The sequence below is a fragment of the Puma concolor genome, chromosome B1 (genome assembly GCF_028749965.1).
Source record: "Puma concolor isolate L17-30 chromosome B1, mPumCon1.1.hap2, whole genome shotgun sequence".
Taxonomy (NCBI): domain Eukaryota; kingdom Metazoa; phylum Chordata; class Mammalia; order Carnivora; family Felidae; genus Puma; species Puma concolor.
Window position 1 is genome coordinate 203,520,108 of NC_141670.1, and position 21,951 is coordinate 203,542,058.

General features: G+C 51.9%; 1 protein-coding gene across 9 annotated transcripts in view; it reads left to right on the top strand.

The window, feature by feature from the left end:
- The window catches only part of TBC1D14 (TBC1 domain family member 14), a 110,156-nt gene that overhangs the window by 71,691 nt on the left and 16,514 nt on the right, over positions 1-21,951 (top strand). For 6 of the 9 annotated variants that reach the window (XM_086705517.1, XM_086705515.1, XM_025921759.2 and 3 more), the window contains 9 exons: positions 4,062-4,180; positions 5,939-6,021; positions 7,167-7,284; positions 9,259-9,365; positions 12,352-12,432; positions 13,358-13,452; positions 16,240-16,311; positions 17,036-17,164; positions 21,217-21,326. In XM_086705517.1, coding sequence (XP_086561643.1) covers positions 4,062-4,180; positions 5,939-6,021; positions 7,167-7,284; positions 9,259-9,365; positions 12,352-12,432; positions 13,358-13,452; positions 16,240-16,311; positions 17,036-17,164; positions 21,217-21,326 — 914 coding nt within the window. Of the gene's footprint in view, positions 1-1,928; positions 2,058-4,061; positions 4,181-5,938; positions 6,022-7,166; positions 7,285-9,258; positions 9,366-12,351; positions 12,433-13,357; positions 13,453-16,239; positions 16,312-17,035; positions 17,165-21,216; positions 21,327-21,951 lie in introns of those variants that run through there. The other 3 variants (XM_086705519.1, XM_025921755.2, XM_025921756.2) reach the window with 3 other exon arrangements.

Here is a 21,951-nt window from a genome sequence, read left to right on the forward strand (position 1 = left end):
AGCCTGCTTCGGATTCCGTGTCTCTCTCTCTCTCTACCCCTCTCCTGCTCATGCTCTCTCTCTCTCTCTCTCTCTCTCTCTCTCTCAAATAAATAAAACATTTAAAATTTTTTCAAAAAAGAATGAGTAGGAATTTAGCATCCTTATCCTTTCTGTTCCTCTCGAGACGCCTTCAGACAGCAACAGCCTTCTTAATTAAATGGTGGACATCCTCAGGTAGATCCAGAGCAAGTCCTTTGGACTTGGGAATTCTTGGGATGTTACTGACTGTCACAGAATGTACCTGGGCAGTGCCTCCTGAGTCTGTTGGGCTCACACCAATTTGTGAGGGAGCCAGGCCCGTCTTGGCCAGTGTGCGCATCTGCTCCTTCACATCCTTAGATGTCAGCCTCGGCCACATGGGGGCGCTGGGCCCTGAGGCGGAGCCCGCTGGGACGGGCCCTTCTCGGGACCCTGCATGTGCCCCACGGTGGCGGTGGTCAGGCAGCAAAAAAGAGCAGTAGTCCTCAGTTTCTCAAATCGGTTCGTCTCGTTTGGAAAATGAGCTTCTTGTAGACACCTCTGTGTGAACTTCTGGAGGAACAGGGCGTAGCACGTGACCTGTAAACCGTTGCTGACGCCATTTATATCCTTCTAGAAAGGCTTTCCCTGGGATTTCAAGTATGGGCAGGACAGTCCTCTTCAATTTTTTTTTTTTTTTTTAAATCATGCAGCGCTCTATGTGACTAAAACAGAAAAGTGTTTGCCCTGCACCTGCCCTTAATTCGGTATGACAGGTTGCTGTCATGGTTGGAGGCTTTGTTTGGACGGGATGTGAATGATTAAATTACTTCTGCATCATGTCCGTGAGTGGCTCGCCTGAGTTCCGGAGAGTGGTGGCAAGTGTGACTGCAGAACCAGAGGCTTGACTTCTGACCCCACCTCCTCTGCTCTGGCTGGGCCGGTCATTGACGGCTCTGGGTCTCCACCTTCCCTTCTGTGGCCTGGGGACGGAGGCGGCTCCTCAGAGGGCTGGCGTGAAGGCCAGGTTCTGCTCACTGTGTGTGTAAAATTGTCACCAAGCGTTTGGCTCATTAACGTCTGTTTCCACTTGCTGTAAAGAGCTTCTGAGCGCTAACTGAAGAGATCTGATGTTTTTTGGTTATGCATCAAGGCGTTTGGTTAATTCTACTGCTTTTTGTATCTGTGCTGTTTGTAGACTTGGTTGCTTGGCCCTAGAGGTGGTGTGTGTGTGTGTGTGTGTGTGTGTGTGTGTGTGTGTGTGTGTGTGTGTGTGCATGCATTATGCACTTGTTTCAGGGCTAAGGATAATGGTACTCAACAACCAGGGCTGCCCTTTATCGAGAACTTTCTCTGCACCAAGCCCCTCCTTGTTCCTTAGCGCTGTCTGGTCAGTACGGTTTCCCTTTTTGCACATGTGGACACGAAGCTCAGGGATTCTAAGTTCTGCCTGAAGCCACGGCTGGGTATTGGTGGTGAATTTGCTCCTGTACCTGTCTGCCTCCAGAGGCCACACTTAACCCAAGTAGCCTTTTCCCTCTAAAGCTGCACACCGGTTTAAGTATAGTCAAAAAGAGATTGGGCTGGCACAGAGTGGCGGAGTGGCCAGCCCCAGCCCCTTGCCGGCTGTGTGTTTGGGGGTAAGTCACTTTACCTTGAGCCTCAGTTACCCTATCTATAAAATGGGGGGGAGCCTTGCCACAGAGATTGTTACCGAGATAAAGTGACACAGTGTGTGTAAAGCACACACAGCAAATGGAAACGGGTGTCCACGTTCTGGGACATTTAACTTGGGGCTTGTCATTTTTGGCCTTGGCATATAGGTCACTAGACCATGGTCACCAGCTAAGACCTTACAGGGCATTCGTTACTAATTCTTGTTAAAATGCAGCATGCCTCAGAATCTTTCTTAACATACAGCTTTTGGTAGATTGTCTACGGAACTCAAGATCTGGGCATCCAGGTGCTAGATTTGAAGCTTCCAGTGCCTGGTGTCATGTTAGATTGCAGCCAAGTGCCCGAAACCGCATGTGATCAGATGTGGAATCGATGAAAAAGTGAGTCTGTTTTCTCGGTCTGGGCAGGCAGAAGTCGTTTTAGTATTTTAATGGAACCATTTTAAGTTAGAGTAGACAGTGATGTCATCTAATCTTGTCCATCCAGACGTACAGAACAGCCCCACCCACCTGCTTCTCCGTGCACTCTCTTCTCATAGCTTATGTAGTTTGAGGAAAGACATTTTCCTCTCCACTTTTTAGAAGCCTCTATAGGCTTCTCTAGCTGAGAGAAGAATCGTTTGCCAAATAATTTTACCAGTAACACCCTCCTTGGCAGCTGTTAATAAAATTCATTTAGCAGTTAATTGCTTTCCACTTGGGATACTGCTTCTGTTATCTGGAATGGGTGTTAAGTCTTAGGTTAACTATTCATTTGTTTGTCCTGTCTTACCAATTAGATTGTCTTCCCTTAAGTGAGGGTCCCGGGAGCCTCGTCTATAATAGGCAATCAGAAAGTATTGGTTCTTTTTTTTTTTTTTTTTTTTCCTGTTTTGTGGAGGGCTAAGGGTACCCCCGCGCGCGCGCGCGCGCTATATCAGAAACCGGACTCCTTGGTGCCAACTTGCTTGACTGTCCTGAACTCTCCTGTTTGGGCATTTGGAATGTGGGTCACCAGATGTGACTAAGCTTTTGTGGTTGCAGTCCGTGGGACAGATTAGTTACCCAGGGGTTGAGAGGCTGTTCGTGGCACAAATATTTATGTAACAACTTGCAGTGATGGCTTCATACAAAGATGTTAAAGAATTTTTTTATGTTTCTGCTTTTAAGAAAATGAAACAGGGGCGCCTGGGTGGCTCAGTCGGTTAAGCGTCCGACTTCGGCTTAGGTCATGATTTCACGGTTCATGAGTTTGAGCCCCGCGTCGGGCTCTGTGCTGACAGCTTGGAGCCTGGAGCTTGCTTCGGATTCTGTGTCTCCCTCTCCCTCTGTTCCTCCCCCACTCGCACTCTGTCTCTCTCTTTCAAAAAATAAATACTTTAAAAAATTTTAAAAAAAGAAAATGAAACAGCATTTGCAACAACATGGATAGATCTAGGGTGTTATGCTAAGTGAAATGAGTCAGACAGATACCAGATGAGTTCACTCATGTGTGGAATGTGAAGAGCGACACAAATGAATAAACAACAAGCAGAAACATCTGTAAATACAGAGGACACACTGGTGGTGGCCAGAGGGGAGGGGGTGGGGGTGGGAAATTGGGTGGAGGGGAGAGGGAGATACAGGCTTCCAGCTGTGGAGCGAGTGAGTCATGGGGACAAAGTGCGCAGCACGGGGAATAGAGTCAGTGATCCTGTCCTAGTGCTGTGTGGGGACAGGCGGTAACTGCACGCGAGGTGGGCACAGCATAACACAGAGCTGTCTGTGGAATTGGTACGTTGTACACCTTAAACTAATATAACATTGTGTCACCTGGATTTCAATTAAAAAAAATACATATGTAAAGTGAAACAGCTTTTTCATCTTCCGCAAAAAATTTTTAACCTCTTCCATCGCAGAAGCGATTTAAAGCCAACAAAAATACATAAAATGCGATGAGACAAAAGAAAGTGGGTTTGAGGTTTCGGTCGGGAGTGGGTATATGAGATGAAGCCGGGGGATCAGATGGGTGCCGTAATTGGCTGTTGCTCTGGCTCTGAGCTTCCCAGCGGCCACTGCAATCATCAGTAAAACTTGACGTTGTTCAGAAGCCGGAAGATACGCCTCTTAACCCAGGAGAAGCGGAGCACACCCGAGGTGGCTTGTGGGCCCTTCTAAAGGGGCTGCTGGGATGGCGGTCCTCGGCGGCTCCCCCACCCGCGTGGGGGAGGGGCACGGTTCTCCCCACGGGGCTGTTGGGACCCCTTTAGTGGGTGGCTCTTCCTTCTGAAAAGGAAGTGGTTTCAGTGCATTATCCTCAAAATCACGTGAAAGACTTGATTACAAAACAGCTTTCTCGCCTTCGGAAGGGTGTCATAACACCTGAGCTGGCCAGGCCCACAGGTATGCCTTGTTTCTCTGTCCCAGGAATATGAAGACAAGGCTGGACGACCTAGCAAGCCGCCCTCTCCGAAGCAGAATGTGAGGAAGAATCTTGATTTTGAGCCACTTTCTACCACCGCACTCATCCTGGAAGACAGACCAGCGTGAGTCTTTTTCTTTTCTTTCTTTTTTTTTTTTTTCATGTTTACTTACTTTTGAGAGAGAGCATGAGCAGGGGAGGGGCAGAGAGCCAGGCAGACACAGAATCTGAAGCAGGCTCTAGGCTGTCAGCACAGAGCCTGACGTGGGGCTTGAACTCAGGAACGGGTGAGATCATGACCTGAGCTGAATTCGGACGCTCAACCGACTGAGCCAGCCAGGCGCCCCGAGACCAGCATGAGTCTTAAAAGACTCTCTAGCATGTTTGCTTTAGTAGATAAGTACAGTTTACAGTAGAAAAGGGCTGGGGGAGAAGAGTAAGCCCTATTTCATATCAGAAATCCTCATTTCCTCTTTATTCCCTACATTGACATGTGTTCTCTGATAATAATAATAATAATAATAATAATAAAAGAACTTATCTGGAAAACTGTCCTTTAACACAGAAATTCTGACTCCGGGTTTTCCATTCAAGTGGTTTTTCATTTTACTTCAGCGTTTAGAGATACTTAAGTAGCTGTTGTAAATCGTGGACCGGCTTGTAACTGTCAGAACCCCGGGAAGTGTATGTAGCACACAGGCGGGGTTGCAGGGGCGCCCCCGTCCTGTAGGACAGGTCCTGGACTGGCCTGCTGGGTTCTGTGGGATCTGCAGCACACGGGCTGCAGCGATCTCACCAGGCCCGCCTCTCTCTGGGCCTCTAGCGTCCCTGCACGGATGAGATCGGTTTTGAGGACGGGTTTACAGACCACACTTGGAGACCTTAGGGAGGTACAGGCCGCAGCTCGCCTCGCTTCAGTATCGAGCTTCCATAGAACACTGCGCTTGAACAGAAAGATCCCTCAGCTGTGAAAAGAGGGAGAAAGAGAGATTGTAGAGCAGCCGTCCCTTGGGTCCCCGCCCATTCTGAAATTTAAAACGGATAAAACCCAAAGAAGAAATGCGTCTTCTGATGTTAACTCGTGGTCCTTGGAATTGGGGGGTATGTCGTGGACGGGGAGAGAATCCCTGAAGTGCCGGATTAGGAAGGTGGACAGAGACGTGGAAAGAGCCCACTGAGGATCACCGCTCCCGCAGCGCCCCCAGAATGGTGGCCTCCGGGAGACAGCACCGTGCCCTCCTGCAGCAGGGCGGTGGCTCTTTCCGAATGTGCCCCAACGCGGGGTGCACCAGCCAGACCTTGCCGCCTCCCACTTGTCAAGGGCCAGCAGATTCTCCCGCGCTTTCCTGAAGGAGCCTGCATTTTAGTGTTTTTACCCAGGATTCGAAGTTGCACACCCCATGCAGGTGCTCAGAACTGTGGTGCACATTTGTGCATAAGAAACCAAACAGATGAGCCAGTAGCGGATACGAACAGACCTTGTGCCCCTGAGAAACTGGCCCAGGAACGTGTTCGTACACGTGTGCCACCTTTCCGGAGGGCCCCTGGTTCGCCGTGACCGTGACAGTTAACTAGTGCGTCGTCAGCTCACAGTTGCTTTGGAGGCTGGGGTGAAAAATTCCAAAAGGTGAAGTGTTTATTGGGACCGTGGGCAATTGTTCTTTTCTTTCTAGTGAACTTTGTACTTCAGGTTGTTTACAGTGAGCTTGTTTTAGCGTCCGTAAGTATGTTTAGTTTATGAAATTGTTGTGTCTTTGTAACAAATGTAGTTTTTTGGTCTTTGAGTGTGTCATTTTTTTTAGTAAGTAAGTCTGAAAGTTTTGTTTTTCAACGACTTTTGTTTGCTATTTAAAATGGTGAAAATTGTTTATTTTCTATCAAGAAATCTCCCAGCGAAGCCAGCTGAAGAAGCCCAGAAACACAGGCAGCAGTATGAAGAAATGGTGGTTCAGGCCAAAAAACGAGGTAACGGGATTCTTGCGTGTCGGTTGTGTAAGACAGCACGAGATTTTTGTCTCTTTCTGGAGAGTGTTTTACCTTCTGGAGCCCTAGATCCTGAACCTTGGGGAATGTCTCAATGTTTTGAAGTTTATAATGTTCCATCAAAAGTGTATGTTTCTACTAACCGTCCATTCCCGGTAGCTTTATTCAAGGTAATAGAATTTACACAAGAAAAGAGACCGTGCAGGGTGAAAGTGCTGGTTTGGGGAAAGCTTCAGCCAGTGGTGATGCGCAGACTTCCTCCCCCCCCTCTGCTCTCTTTTCCTTATTTACAAGAAGATGTGATTGGATTTGATAAAATCCCTTGCAACACTTAAAATCCCTAGGAGTCCAGCGTGTTTGAAAAGTATATGTAATCAACAAAATGTGGCCCATCCATACAGTGGAATATTAATTCAGCCCTAAGAAGGAAGGACGTTCTGAGGCGTGCTACCATAGGAACGAACCTGGAGGGCCTTACACTCAGTGAAAGAGGCTACTCACTGAAGGACACACAGATGGAAGTAGAAACGTGGGGGCCGGGGGAGGAGGGCACGGGAGTCCGTGTCTAACGGGTGTGGCGTTTCATTTTGGGAAGGCGGGAAAGTTCTGGAGACGGACGATGGCGATGGCTGCGTTAACAGCGTGAACATGCTCAATGCCACTGATCCTACATTTAAAATGGTTAAGATGTAAATTTTGTTTTGGGTGTTTTACCACCATAAAAAAAATACAAGAAAGGATGTGTCAGTTAAGATGCAGGGTATTTCTCAGGGGGGCTGCTTACACACCAGGAGGGGGGCGAGGCTGGGGCTTCTGTTGAGAAGGGCATCGGACAGGGGCCACGGGCTTCTGGTGGGCCACCAGGCGGTGGATTTCACGGGTTTCTTTTTTTGATCGGTGAACTGTGTTCTTACATGAGTACCGCCTCCGTACGTGTGCTCTGCCCGAAAAGCTTCCCAAGAGATGGATGACACCTGAGCTTTTGAAACTCCGTGAGCCTGAAATGGGTCTAGAGAGAGAGGCCTGTGGTGGCTTCGCAGCATGACCCTGAGGAAAGTCACGCGGCGTGAACAGGGTGGGTGTCAGTTAACAGGTGCTCTGTTCTTGCTTCCGGTTGCGGTCGGCAGAGCTGAAGGAGGCGCAGCGGAGAAGGAGGCAGCTAGAGGAGAGGTGCCGCCTGGAGGAGAGCATCGGGAACGCCGTCCTCACCTGGAACAACGAGGTTTTGCCTAACTGGGAGACAATGTAAGCCGCGGCGTAGTCGGGCTGCTAGGCCACCAGGCGCTTCTCTCTGACACCTGTAGCTGGCGGTGCTGTTCACTGTAGCTCCCATCACAGCCCTCGGCGAATTTACCTAATATGTTCGCGTGGCCTGGAGTCTCCCTCCCCGCCTCGGTTGCGTCCTGTCGATCCTTGCTTGGACCCCGTGACAGCCCCCATCTAACCCCCAGTTTGTCTTGTGCTCAGTAGCCAGAGGGATCTTCTAAAGCCCAGGTCTGTGTCCCTCCCTGTATAGAGTGTCCGTGACTTCCTGCTACTCCGCGAACAGTGTGAATTCCTTTGTGAGATAGCTCGCTGCTTTATCTGTAGGCTCACCTTCCAGCTCTCCTTCCTTGATGAGCCCTTTTCTTAGGGAGCCGCAGGGCCTTTGCGTGTTCCATGTCCTTTGCCTAGAGTGCTCTTGCCCTGTAACTCCTCATCCAGCTACTTCTTCATTCTTTAAAGCTGAGACTTCCTTGGGGAAAACCTTCCTGGTTGTAGAAGACCCCTGGGTCTGCTGCATCCATGTGCTCACGTGTCTATAGTCCTCTTTCTGAAGATGGGGACCGGGTCTTCTTTGACGACACCCCCCACTGGCCAGTACCCAGCAGAGTCTGGCCGCTGCAGTCGTCTTAACAGCAGAGGGGCAGCCGTAGATCTTTTCTTCCTGCGTGTTCAGAATGGAGAGGGGACAGCAGTCCCAGGGCCACGCACAGAGGCCGGTGCCTCCTTTCGGGCCTCAGCCCGTTAGCTGGGATGCCGGGGAGCTTGGATGCGAATTTCCCTTCAGCTCTTGTCCCTTCCCACTGAACCGTGTGGCAGGATGTTGGGGACTTGTTTCTGGCACTTGCCCGGCTGTTACTCGCTCTCGTCACGGGGTCAGATGGCCGTTGAGCATGTCTACTAGGTAAACAAGCTGTTCCCAGAGCCTGCTTTTCTGGGCTGGACATGGCTGGGAAACCCTTTTTCTCAGTTGGGACCCAGTAACAAGGGTTGAGGTGCTCAGAGCCCTGGGGCTGCAGAACCGCCCCTCCCCATCCGCGCTGTGCTGTCCGACGCTTGACGTGATCTAGATGCGTGCGTTTATATGACAGCTGCCATTCAGTTCGCCGGCGGGGCTCCAGGCACTGTGCCGGGTACCTCTGTGCTCCGTCCCCCTTAATCTTCAGTACGGCCCCTGGAGGGGAGGGTTTCACCATCCGGGTGTTAGGGGGGACGTTACGGGGTCAGAGGGGGGCGATCTGCTCTGGGCTCCGCGGGTGTGGGTGGAGCGGGATGCAGACCCGGTTCCTGCAGCACCAGCTGGCGCTGCATTGAGAGGCGCCTGGGGAGTCTTTGGCACTTTACGTTTGTCCGGTGTGTTGGCAGAGCGTGTCCGTCGCGGCCAGCAGACCTCAGCGCCTTTGTGCAGTTCCGAGCGTTCTGGGTTAGCAGAGTCTCCTCTGCCAGTGGAGTTTGGCAGCTCATTACCCAGGTGGCCGGTGCGCAGCAGTGCGGTGGCCGGCCACGGGGCTCTCGGGGTCCCCTCCCCTGCGGCTCTGTGGCTGTGCCTCCCGGCACCCCCACGCCGTGCCCAGCTGTCGGCAGTTCCTGCAGCCGGCCAGGCTTATTTCTTGTCGCTGTGCCTTCCACTCAGAAAGCCCTTCCCAGCCTCTGTTTGCTTCACCTGCTACTGGTCACTCGGGGTTCAGCTCCAGAATAGCACCCCAGGTCCCCTGAGCTACAGCGCCCTTCCTGCTCAGGTGGGGCCCCTGGCGCACCTGTCACAGCCATTGCCCAGTGGAAGCCAGTTGTTGATCTCCTGGCCTCTGGAACCCTGGGCTGCAGGCTCCCTGAGGGCAGGGTCTGTACCACGTGACTGTGTATCCCCCGCTCTCGTGGTCTGGGGCTCGGCACACGGGCAAACAGATTTCTTCATTGAGAACAAACTCATAATTCCATGCTTCCATTTTTGTCCAGGTGGTGCTCTAGAAAAGTTCGAGATTTATGGTGGCAGGGAATCCCTCCCAGTGTGAGAGGCAAAGTCTGGAGCTTAGCCATTGGCAACGAGTTAAACATCACCCATGGTGAGTAGCTTGCGTGGTCCTAGGCTTGGAGAATCCGTTTGTCATACCCCCGCCAGCCTCCACCCCCAGCCTTCTGGCTTCTCCTGTCCCCTTTGGCCTGTTAGGAAGAAAGGCAGCCGTTGCCGTGAAGCCGTGTCTTGTGAGAGGCCTGGTGACCGTCCTCCGGGAGGCCGGGGTCACTCCTAGCTGCTTCAGTTACCTGGTAGTTCAGAGCATCGGCGGGCTGGGGCAGGCATGTCAGAGTCCTGTGGACAGCACGTCTTGATGGGCACATGACAGGGTTTCTGTGGAGGCATCCTGTTTGGGGGATTGTTGGTTTTTTGCAGCATTTTGTTCCAGGCACCTTAGAGGGACGGCTGCTGTGCGCAGGGGCCCCTGAGGCACCGGTAGCTTGTGCCAGAGGAGACCTCGAGATGCGTACTCCCCTCTCTTAGGGCTGTTTGTCTCGCTGGATGCCCTGTGTGGTGCACTGGCCCTTGTCCTCCTTCAGTGGCGCCCAATGGGCTCCCTTCCGCTCTGAGCCCATCCCCCAGTGAGCCTGTGTGCGCAACGGGCCATGGACGCCAGGAGCTCAGAGACTTACGATTACGTGCTTGATAGATGGTGGTCTCTATTTCTTCCTTTTCTCCCTGGCTGTGGTCTCAGCTGCTGAGACCGGACCTGCTTCCTCGTCGTCTTTGTATTGGTGCCCAGGAAGTGCCTGTGCAATTGATGGTGGCGGTTTTTACCCTGTTGAAGACATTGGAATTGAAAACAGATTAATTTGGATCTTCTCTGTGTAGCTAGGGCTCGTGTTACTTATTTATTGCTTTTTTTTTTTTTTTTTTGTTAATCTTACAAGACTTTCATCTTCTCTCCATGATCGTGGCCTTGGCCAGGCAGTGGATGGTTACTGGTTTCTATACATAGTGATGTCCTCAAGGCTCCCTTTTTGGCCAACCCATACCAACCAAAACTCTACCTTCTTCATGTGAGACGATGATGTGTAACATTTAACTTGTAGCAACTGATTTGTTAAAAGCTTCCCCAGAGGTAGAGGTGTGGAGGAACTGCTGAGCGATTATCCGGGTCCTTATTCTTGAAAACTTTCTAAACTCTTTCAATGGCCGATTGTGGTACGGAGTACTGTGTGCGTGTGTCTGGTTTTCGTTGATGCCTGGGTAGATTTTATTTGCATTAGAGTCTTCTGTGGACCATATCAGAACAGATTAGGCTACACAGCTAATTAATCAGTTACATGCCTTGCAAGTTTATCTAAACGCTGATATTCGCTCATTTTACTTAAATTGCATCTTTTTTGAGGAGCTGCCTAGCGTCCGTGGCCCCCGCCAGAGCTGGTGCTCAGGAAGCTGGGGTCCCGCCTGTCATGCTCTCCACTGTGTCACCTGTGCCCAGCCCAGTGCTCTGCACGCGACAGGTGCATTGAATGAACGAATGCCACCTATTGGGCTCTACCTGATCTTCGTTTCACTGAATATTTAAGCCAGTGTAAGAACACAGATGGTCGTGAATTCCAGTTGTCCAGGCCGGACATCACACTAGAGTCTTTGCTTGCACGTCTCACAGAGCGTTGACGGCCATCCTGTGCCCCAGACGCTCGTGTGTGGTGGAGGCTGTCCCCTGCCTGACTCTGAAGCCCGCGTTCCCAAGTTGGGAAGGCCTGGAGTTTTGCTCTTAAAGGTTGTGGTTGTGAGACTGGGCGCTTAACTGGAAGTCAGTGTGATACTAGTTATTAGGGAAGTGATCCGCTGTTAGGGAAGTCAGGCTTGTGCTCCGAAATTGGATTTGGGAAGAAGGTGTCCCCGTTGACACAGGAGTAAAGCCACGGAGATCATATTTTTTAAAACCCTGACCCTCTGACCCATCCTCCCGTGAGCCCGCTGGCGTCTGTGCTTTAACTGTCACATACCTCGTTTGGGAAGGGGCTCCCTGTGCTCAGGGGCCACGTGGCCGTTCGCTTCCGTCTTCTGCTACCGTGACCGAAGCTGGGCCCACCTCCTGGAAAGTGAGAGCAGGCCGAGGCTCCCCACACCCTCCTGTCTAACGATGATAGGGTGAGGTTACGTTTCACAGTCATACCCTTTTCTGCCCTGGCCCACTAGCATGCTGGCTCTCAGATCTTTGACGAGGCTGGAGAAAGGTCATTAATCAAGATTTCACCTGTTGGAGCATCATACTGTTAACTGGAACTCTCAGCTTAGATTTTAAAAAATAGCATGTGCTGTCTGGAAGGCAGAGGTGGTGTTCTGCCTTATTTTCTGCAGGTAACAGTGGGGAAAATAAGGTCACAGAAGTTCTCTGGGTAGCTGCGGGTAAAGTCTTAGTGATCCGTTGGGGCCCGTCCGTGATCCGGACGTGGATGGCCGGGCAGCACTGGGACCGGGCGATTTGGAGCCTGCCTTGTGGGGACTCATCCTGGTGGTGCCCCGCCAGCAAGAACCTGTAGGTTTTGAAGCTTCTGCCCATTTTGCTTGCCCCCCCCACCCCCACCCCCCCCACCCCCCCGCTTCAGGCAGCAAGTTTAGGAAGGCTGGGCCGTGGAGGGTAGCAGTTTCATCTTGTCCTTGTCTGAAACCAGATGGGTTTCCGCTGGTCTCTACCCCCCTCCATCGGTCAGATACCCATTGACTGTATTGATCTGTGTCTGTCCCGGCGCCGTTTGCTCTGGACGCATAATGAGCGAAAGACCTTTGTGGTCTCGCCCCCGAGGAGCTCACCCTGCTAGAGGCATTAGACCCACAAACAAGTCCGACATGAAAGCATTGTATGGGTGAGTTGTGTAATTTAAGTAGACGCCAGGCAAGTGGTCTGTCGTGTGTTCTTTCTTAGTCCCTGGTGGTGTCGTTGGCCGCGTTGGGGGGACTTGTGTACGTGGCTGAATGGGTGTGCAGTCTGTGGTTGAACAGGCAGCAGTGTCCTCTCTGGTTCCTGTGAGGAGACATACTCCCATGTGCATGTGACACTTACCCGGAGGCTTCTTTTCCAGAGCTCTTTGACATCTGTCTTGCCCGAGCCAAGGAGAGGTGGCGGTCCTTCAGCACAGGAGGCTCCGAAGCGGAGAACGAAGGTATACGTGGCTCTGAGTCCCGCGGGCCACCTTGGTCAATTACGTGTGTCCTTATTTATTACATAACCAACAGAGTTTACTTAACAGGCATGGTGGTTGGTGCAAATTTACAAAAAAACTTCACAGGAAAAGGGATTTTTTTAGAGCAAACAAGTTGAAGAAACAACGTTTAGGAGAAAGCATTTACCAGTTCCTGCGGGGTGTTTGTGTCCAGACGTGCAAGAGGGCCGGTCCTAACCGGGGGGGTTTCCTTTATTCACTGTTCACGTGATTTCCAGCAGGCTGGCCCCTAGGGCTGGGCCAGGGTTGCCTCATGCAGGATTATGGGAACTACCCCAGGGAGATGGGGCGCTGCACGTTTGCCACATGAGCTTCTGGAATTTCCGTGATGCACAGGAATGATGACATCGGTTGGTTAACTAGTACCTTGTCGTGGTTTTTTGTGTACTATGAGTGCTGGAGTTCAAAAAATACGAAACTAGTCATCCGTAAACATTTCTTAGAAACGGAACACGAGAGTGTCCCCCGCGGTAACTGCCGCACAGGCTGAGTTCCCACCAGCGATGCTGGAGACCGTGTAAACGTGTGTTGTTGTTTCCCCGGCCTGGAGCCATTGGTGTATCGTCCTTCATTTGTCCCTCCCATTTGTTGACGTAAGGTAACATCAAGTCAGGTTTTGATTTCAGACCCTGGAAGATACCTAATGATGACCTAGCATCACACGGGGCTGTGAGACGTTGCTCTTCAGTAAGAAACCCCACAAACTGTTGGAAGCCCAAAGTGGAGTCTGTTGGCTCACGCTGCATTTGGGCCCCTGTCCCTGTGCAGAGCAGCTCCCCTGTTTGATCCCTGTAAAGCTTCAGAGCCTTCTGATTTCGCACTTGCTTGCCCCTGACAGGTGTCGTGACTCTTGATCTTTTGATAGATGCCGGTTTTTCAGCAGCAGACCGAGAAGCCAGTTTGGAGCTTATTAAACTGGACATTTCTAGAACGTTTCCGAATCTCTGCATTTTCCAGCAAGTAAGTGGTGGTAATTTGTTGCTTTGAGTATGTTTCATCTAAACGTCATAGACGCCAAACCGTACACGTTTGTGATCAAGTTTGAAAATACTAGGGGATTTTGGGGGGAATGGGGGGAGGGCAGTGTCATGTCAATACGTTTCGACTTCACCAATGAGGGGAACTGGTTCTTTCCAACAGACATTTAGCATGGCCACGTCTCTGCTTTTAAAGGCCCTTCTGGCCTCCTTTGGAAATGTATTTATGGAAGCCTTGGTAGGTGTGGCATGAGAAGGGCCCGTGTGCTGTTCTGTCCGACAGCTTCCCTTGGTGCTGCTTCAGTTCTGGGGCCGCACACAGCACCACTCAGGACGTGATCCGGTGTGGTCAAGCCTGGGGTGTGGGGCGGGGCAGGGCGGCTGCAGAAGTCCTTGGCAGCCGCGGGTTGCAGTGAGGGTGGGCTTCTGAGCAGATGGCCGGGGACAGTGTGACACCACTGGGTATAGAAGCCAGCCACGGGAGCCAGGATGCAGTATTCTCTTGGATGGCAGGAAAGAGACCCGTGGGGCTTTCCCGTGGGCTTCTGAATTTGCAAAGACGGGACGCAGGGCTGCCAGCAGTGGATTCTGGAACAGAAGCCCTCTTCTTCCGACAGCAGACATTTACCTGGGGGGCTTGTTGGACCCTCCCGTATCCAGTCTGTTACGGTTTTTGCCAGTTCTGCTTCTGAAATATCCTCGAATCTGTCCTTTCTGTGTTCCCGCCACCCTTACTTGGCGCAGATGCCCATCCTTCGTGGGTCGCTGCACCAGCTTCCACACGTGTCCCCGGCCTCCTCCATGCACTCCCCTTGGGGCCTGCCGAGCAACCTGGGAATCCCCGATCCCCTTCTGTCAGGCCCATTTCTAGGATCGTGCCATGCACACGCTAGGGAACCAGAACACATGGTTCACCGGCCACCTGGAGTGAGCCCGGCATGCAGGTGTAGACATTAGAGACCCTGGGCTTTGCAGAAACCTGGGTGTGTCCCAGCATGGGGGAGCTGCAGCCAGGGCGTGGGGGAGGTGTCGGGAACCGGGTCACCGAGGAAGGGCTCTCAGGCTGTGCTTGGGGTAGGGACCAGAGAATGGGAAAGACATTCCGGGCAGAAGGAGGAGTAGAAGGGAAGCGTCAGAGAGCGGATGGTGCAGGGGATCTCCGCTTCCCCCGGGAGAGAACCTCGCTGAAGGATCGAACAGAGAGCATGGAGTTCGGTGCTGCGGCCCCTGCTTACCGCCTCCTGGCCGCTGTGGCCGATCCACGAGCCCACACCCTGGAGGAAGGGGAGTGTCAGGGCAGTGCTGAGACGCACTTGCAGCGTAGCTGAGAAGGGCGGTGGGAGCGCCGGGACGGGGCCCGGGAGGTGCTGCCGCCTTGCCGACGCGGACGGCCGGTGTTCCCAGGGCCGGCGACCCAGAGTGATCTCCCAGAGTCTTTCTCGGGGACTCAGCCTTCTCAACAGATCCGCTGGGCGATTATCATGGTGCAGGGAGATGTGTCCCGAAGAAGACGAGCTTTAGGGATCTCTCTCGGATGAGGTCGGGGCCGATGGCAGAGAAGTTGGCCTTTTTCTTTCCTCCGGGTTCCTCTGGGTGTGTCCTCAGTCTGTGGTTCCCTCAGCTCCGAATTTTATAACACGTAATATTACAAAAGCAAAGGGCAGTGGGAAGGGGAGAGTGTGGGGAGATGGCCAGAGCACGGGCTTCTAAGATCAGGAGCTGTTATCTTTGTCAGAGAAAGGACACGTAGCATTCGGCAGGGCAGGAAGTCCTTTAAGTGAGAACCAATTTACCTGTAAGGAAAGTTCGCTGTAGCACTCTGGTGTTTCTCAGGTGGTGACCGTCCACACCCGTGTTCAGGGGGGCATTTGGTGCCACCACAGGAGCTCCTGCCCGTCCCCCTTCTCTCATTTACCCTCCTGTTGTGGGCATTCCTCCCTTCGTTCCCCTGTGGTTTGGCAGTGTCTCTTTCACCTGACGTTTTCTGTGTGCCAGAACGTGATGGTCGAGGCCACGGCGTTCTTTCTGAGTCGCATGCAGTCGCCTGTAGAGTGACTTCCTCGTCACACACACCGTGTACGCTTTTTAGTCCTCGAGTTAACTGAGGCCGCATGGCGGATGCGGGCAGGGAGAGCGGGATGCGGGCCGGGCCGGTGCTTTCACAGCATCTTCGGACACACGGACTCTGGCAGACGCGGCTCTGTACTGGCTTCTGCACTCACTTAGAAGACTGGAAGCCCCAGCACACGTCTGGGAGGGATGGCCGAACCGGGAGGGTGTCTGGAATACCACGGTCGCTCGCGGGCCTGGACGCTTGGAGGGTAGTTCTTGACGCTGCCGTGCTGAGAAACACGAAAGAATCCGGGGAAGGGAGGCAGAGAGGCCGGTCGGGACGGCGGGTGGCGCTCACTCCCGAAGAACCCTGGGGCGGGGAGCGGGCGTGCCCGCTGAACTGGGCAGGGGAGATAGTCACCCAGCGGGAGCCCGCGAAGGGTGGTTTCCTCGGGAGGCGTTCACGCCTGAGCTGCCCGCTTCCTTCCAAGCAGCTTTGCGGGTTGAGTCTGCGGCCTCTCTCGTCAACCGCGGGTTGGTAGTCCGCCTGTTGAATTGCGCTGTGCGTGGAGAGCTGCTAGCCCCGTGCTTGGCCGCTGCTTGGTCGTCTGTAAACGGCCGGCGTGACCGGCGGCAGGAGCAGCAGCGCCGTCACACGCCGTCGTGAGTACTAACCAGACTTACGCACGTGTTGTTTTTGGTGTGTTGATCCTTTCAGGGCGGTCCGTACCATGACACGTTGCACAGTATTTTGGGCGCTTATACTTGTTACCGACCGGATGTGGGTTATGTAAGTGAACTGTTTCAATATCTTATACCGTTCTCCTCTACAAAGAAAGTCACAATGTTGCCCAGCCCACCTTGGCTGCACACGTCAGGTTGCGTGCCTTCAGGTTTTTTTTTTTTTTGGTTGTGGTTGAGGGGGTTGGAGAGCCTGGTGGTGAATGGAGTCGCCTCCGTTTTCTTGTAAAGGGATCGAGCCGACACGGCCGCTCTGTGGCATTCATCACGTTTTAATTGGGTTTGATTTTCATTTTTTGCATGTGATTTTTTTTTTTCCCAGCACTAAATTAAAAAGATCCTAAGCAGTAACCATTTGAAAGCCACTGCTGCCGTTTTTGTGGCTTAGCAAGTGTGCGTGCGCATGGTCTTAGATTTAACACACTAAGTTAGATGCACGTTCCCACGGCACCGGGACGCTGCATTCGGGAGGGCGGTATTTCAGATGCCAGATGTGTAGCGGGGGGAGGTCCATTTATCGTTCTCTGTGGGGACGGAGGCGGGGACCGAAGGGGCGTGGGCCAGGCGGCTGATGTGACAGAGCCATCCGAGGAGGGACAGGTCAGGGTCCAGGAGGCTCTCAGTTCGGCTTCGGGCGGGTGGTGGGGGGGGGGGTGTGGCTGTGTGGGTCTTTCTAGCACGAGGGTGGGTGTTGATGGTTCCTCTTTCGAATGAAAGAGCAGCTCAGACTGTGGGGCTACCGTGAGTTTAACCCCCTTCTCTGCTTCCCTCAGGTCCAGGGCATGTCCTTTATAGCGGCAGTGTTGATCTTGAACCTAGATACTGCAGATGCCTTCATTGCTTTTTCTAACCTTTTGAATAAACCCTGTCAAATGGCGTTTTTCCGAGTGGACCATGGCCTTGTGAGTATCTTCAGCGTATACGCCCTGGGTACCCTGTCCTCACACAACCCGCATTGCTAACCATTGTGTCAGAGGGGAAGGGAATGTGTTTTCCAGGTGCACGGTTAATAGTCATTTGTATGTATTTCTTGTTTGTATGTGTTCCTGAATACATTCTTTCAGAAGTATTTCTGAAAGTACATTCTTTAAACAAGGGAGGAGGGGTGGCTCCTGCCCGCAAGTACGCACTTTGTGGCACAGCAGAAGGCCGGGCGCGGGCTCCGCACCTGGGTCTGTCAAACAGAATGTCGCTTCATTCACCTCCGTTGCCTCCCACTGTCACACCGGGGCCCCGCTTCGTGCAGTGCGCTTAGCACGGAGCGGAGACGTGGTTAAGACCAGCTCCTTGATTCGACAGAGGCTGCACTGTGTAGACGCTGCTGTAGGCACAGAATAGGTGGAAGGAGCTGACAGGAGTCGCTCTCACCTGCTCCTGGGGGTGGGTCCTCTGCGTGGCGCAGATGAACCAGGGCTCGGAAACGACATGACCCATCGGGTCACGCAGCTGGTGAGTGGGAGAGGCATGAGTTCAACCCGTTCTGCCTCCTAAGCCTGTGGGCTTTCTACGGCCCGGAAGAAGAGTCGCCCGTTCAACAAGGCCATTGGCCTTTTTAATGGGCGCTGTCTGGATTGGCTGATAATTTGCTGATGATTGTCACCAGTACTTCTAGACCAAAACGATCTGATAGTTTAGATCAGCTGGAGAATATTTCTTCCTTAATGTCCTAAGGACTACTGAGGATTTCTTGCTCAGGCAGCACGTACGTTTAAAAAAAGAAGTGTTTCAAAACTGCTGCACAAATGGCGGCCCGTAGGACGTTGGCGAGTCCTTGTGGCGGGCACTTCGGTCCTGAGCGTCAGTAGTGGCAAGTGGCATGGGTGTCTAATTCTGCTTGTGAGAACCGTGCAAAGAAAGTCCCGTTCCGAGAAAGTCACAAGCGTGGACAAAGCATTACGCACAGGGGTGGTCTGACGTAATTATTTATAACTGTAATAATTTAAAATTATCATGAAAATGGAAACAGTTTAAAAGGGAGTTTAGGGGGAGACAGAAGGTTACTTAAAATCTGGCAGTAGAAACAACAGGTGTTGGCCAGGATGTGGAGAAAAAGGGAACTCTCTTATTACACCATTGTGGGAACGCAAACTGGTGTAGCCACTGTGGAAACAGGTTAGAGGTTCCTCAGAAAATGAAAAACAGAATTAACATATGATCCAGCAATTGGACTACTAGGTATATGAACGTGGAAGATGAAAACACTAACTTGAAAGGATACACGCACCCCTGTGTTTATAGCGGTGTTGTTTATGGTAGCCAAACTATGGAAGCGGCCCAAGTGTCCGTCGACAGATGAAGGGGGAAAGAAAACGAGGTGTGCGCAGTGGAATATCACTCAGCCATAGAAAATGAAACCTTGCTACTTGCGAAGACACAGATGGAACTTGAGAGTGCGATGCCAAGTGAAACAAGTCAGAGAAGGGAAGGACCATGTGATTTCACTTGTATGTGGAATTTGAGAAGCAAAACAAATGAACAAAGGGAAAAAGACCAACCAAGAAACAGACTCTCACCTATAGAGAACAAAGTGGTGGTCACTAGCGGGGCGGGGCGTGGGGAGACGGGTGGAGAAGAGGTTCTGGGGGTGAAGAGTGATCTTAGCACCGAGTAATGTGCAGAATCGTGGAATCACTCACTGTATGTACGTCTGAAACTAATCCAGCACAGCGTGTTCAGATACCGGAATTAAAATAAATGCATGAAAAGTAACGAAATCTGGCAGCAAACCAGTGCAGTACTGATGTTTGCAAAAAAGATTGTACCGTGGAAGAGTTATTGAAGATAAAAAGCTAGTTTTCTTCAAAAGTATCTGAAATAGAACATGTGCCGTAATAGCTACCATATTTAACGATAGAAGGAAATGAACCGCAACATTGATAGTATTTACAGATGGTCCTCTTTTGTTTCCATACTTCTTAAGTTTTTTTTACAGACTTTCACCGTCAGGAAAAAGCTTTTTATGTATAATAAAATAATTTATATTTAAATTTCCTAATTTTGAAGATAAGACCCCAGGTTTCTGTTTAGAAACCTGTAATAAAAACCGTACTTCAGAATTTTAATTTAGGGGGGCAACTGGGTGACTCAGTCATTCGGGCATCTGACTCTTGATCTCCAGTCAGGTCATGATCTCAAGGTTTGTGGGGTCAAGACCCGTGTCGGGCTCTGTGCTGGTTGTGGAGCCTGCTTGGGGTTCTCTCTCTCCCTCTTTCTCTGCCCCTCCTCTGCTCACATGTGCTCTCTTTTTCTCTCTCTCAAAATAAAAAACTTAAAAGAGAATTTTTTTAAGAAAAAATTTTTTTAGCTTAGGGGCTCCTGGGTGGCTCAGTCAGTTAAGCATTTGACTCTTGATTTCAGCTCAGGTCATGATCTCATTGTTCGTGAGTTCAAGCCCCGTCTTGGGCTCTATGCTGAGTGTAGAGCCTACTTGGGATTCTCCCTCCCTCCCTCTTTTTCTCTCTTTCTCTCTCTTTCTCTCTCTCCCTCCCTCCCTCCCACACACACGTGTACACTCTTTCTTAATATAAATAAACTTGAGAATTTTAGCTTATTTTTTTTTTTTTTTTCTTATTTATTTTTGGGACAGAGAGAGACAGAGCATGAATGGGGGAGGGGCAGAGAGAGAGGGAGACACAGAATCGGAAACAGGCTCCAGGCTCCGAGCCATCAGCCCAGAGCCCGACGCAGGGCTCGAACTCACGGACCGCGAGATCGTGACCTGGCTGAAGTCGGACGCTTAACCGACTGCGCCACCCAGGCGCCCCTTAGCTTATATTTTTAAGGAAAGATTATGGAATCATAGTGTTGAATGGGGTCTCCCAAAAGTAGCCCTATGGACCTTGGGGCCCGATAGCTGTGGGGGGTGGGGGGCGTCCTGTGCCTCAGGGGAGACAGGCAGCATCCCTGCCAGTCGCACCTCCCGCTACTGTGACATCAAAAATGTCCTCAGACATCGTCAGATGTCCCCCTGGGAGGCTGGGTCCTCCCCCGCCCCCGTTGGGGCCCCACTGGTTTATAGTGCATCCTTCCCTTGGGTCTCAGAGTGCCATCGCCCTCATGCATCCTGCTGGTAAACGGGACAGAACTGGGCCACCAGGCTCTGGTGTGTAGGGTTTCTCATCCAGCTCTAGCTGTTCGTTCTGTTCCTGTGCTGCTCCCCTGCTCGGTGCACTTTGCTTTCGTACCAACCCGCTAGGGGCCGGGAGGCACATGCCAGTGGGGTACGGGCCGTGGCTGCCTCCTGCTGCATGACAAGGGCAGCGCTTCTAAGCCAAGGCGTTGCCTGTGCCACATGTTAGTCTTCTGTCCCCTCTGGATGCGCTGGGGTTGTGAGTGAGGGACGCACACTGCCTCCGGTTCTTTTAGACGGTTAACCGGTCCTGCTTCTTAGAGAAGAACAGTGAGCCCACAAAGACTCCACCTTCGCAGCACAGTTCAAGGCCAGCCTTGCCGCACACCGATGGCAAGTTAGTGACCGCTCTGGGCGTCCGTTCTCTTCTCTGTAAGTTGAGGAGATGCTACAGTGTAGCTAGTGATGCCCCTGTGACGACTAGAGAAGGCGCTGATGTAGAAATTGCCCGAGCCCGGCGATGAGTTCCCCGTCAAGACGGGTTAGCAACTGCGCAAGAAGACCATTGTATCCTGAAAGCGTTAAGAATGTTGACTTTAGGGGCGCCTGGGTGACTTGGTCAGTTAAGCGTCCGACTTCGGCTCAGGTCATGATCTCATGGGCCGTGAGTTTGAGCCCCGCGTTGGGCTCTGTGCTGACAGCTCAGAGCCTGGAGCCTGTTTCAGATTCTGTGTCTCCCTCTCTCTCTGACCCTCCCCCGTTCATGCTCTGTCTCTCTCTGTCTCAAAAATAAATAAACATTTAAAAAAAAAAAAGAATGTTGACTTTCTTCTGTAGATTGCAAACCTGTGCTGATAATTGGTATATTTCACATTATTTCCCCAGATGTTGACCTATTTTGCTGCATTTGAGGTATTCTTTGAAGAAAATTTGCCGAAATTATTTGCTCATTTCAAGAAAAACAACTTAACTCCAGACATCTACCTAATTGATTGGTAAGACTGAATTTCCTATGTGTTTTCTCACCTTATTACTATCTATGACTCTGACTGTCCTCCTTTATTCCCTCAAGGGGAGAAATGGTTTCCTGGACCTATTTGTTTTCAGAGCGCCATGTGTCCATTCATCAAGCGAGGTGTCACTAAACCCCAGGTCTGTGCTGGGCTCTCTGCTGGGACCTAGTGACGAGTGGGGCGCAAGACACAGTGCTCTCCTGTCAGGAGCCCTGTCCGGAGGGAAGGCATGTGTCCGTGGGCGGCTGTGCCGCGTGAGGTGCATGCTGTTAGGAGGGCAAGATGGACAGAGCCCCGGACCCAGGCTTGGGGGTTCACAGCGCACAGAGGTGTCCCACGAGTTGGAGCCCAGGCACGATGTGGGCACGCGGTGGTCCAGAATTAGCAGGGCCGTGGCCATCCATTTGGTGATGCTGGAGCCTAGAGCCGAGGGTGAGGGGCAGGTGAGAGAGGTGGGGAGGCCAGGTCGCGTGGGTCTTAGGTGCAGGACTATGGAGCCAGCGGGAACGCTTGCGGGCTTTTGCTTGGGGTAAGGACGGAGGTGGGTTCTATCCGGAAGTGAGGCTTAGGTTATTGGGGAGCCTGGGGGCAGAGACAAATAAAGGCA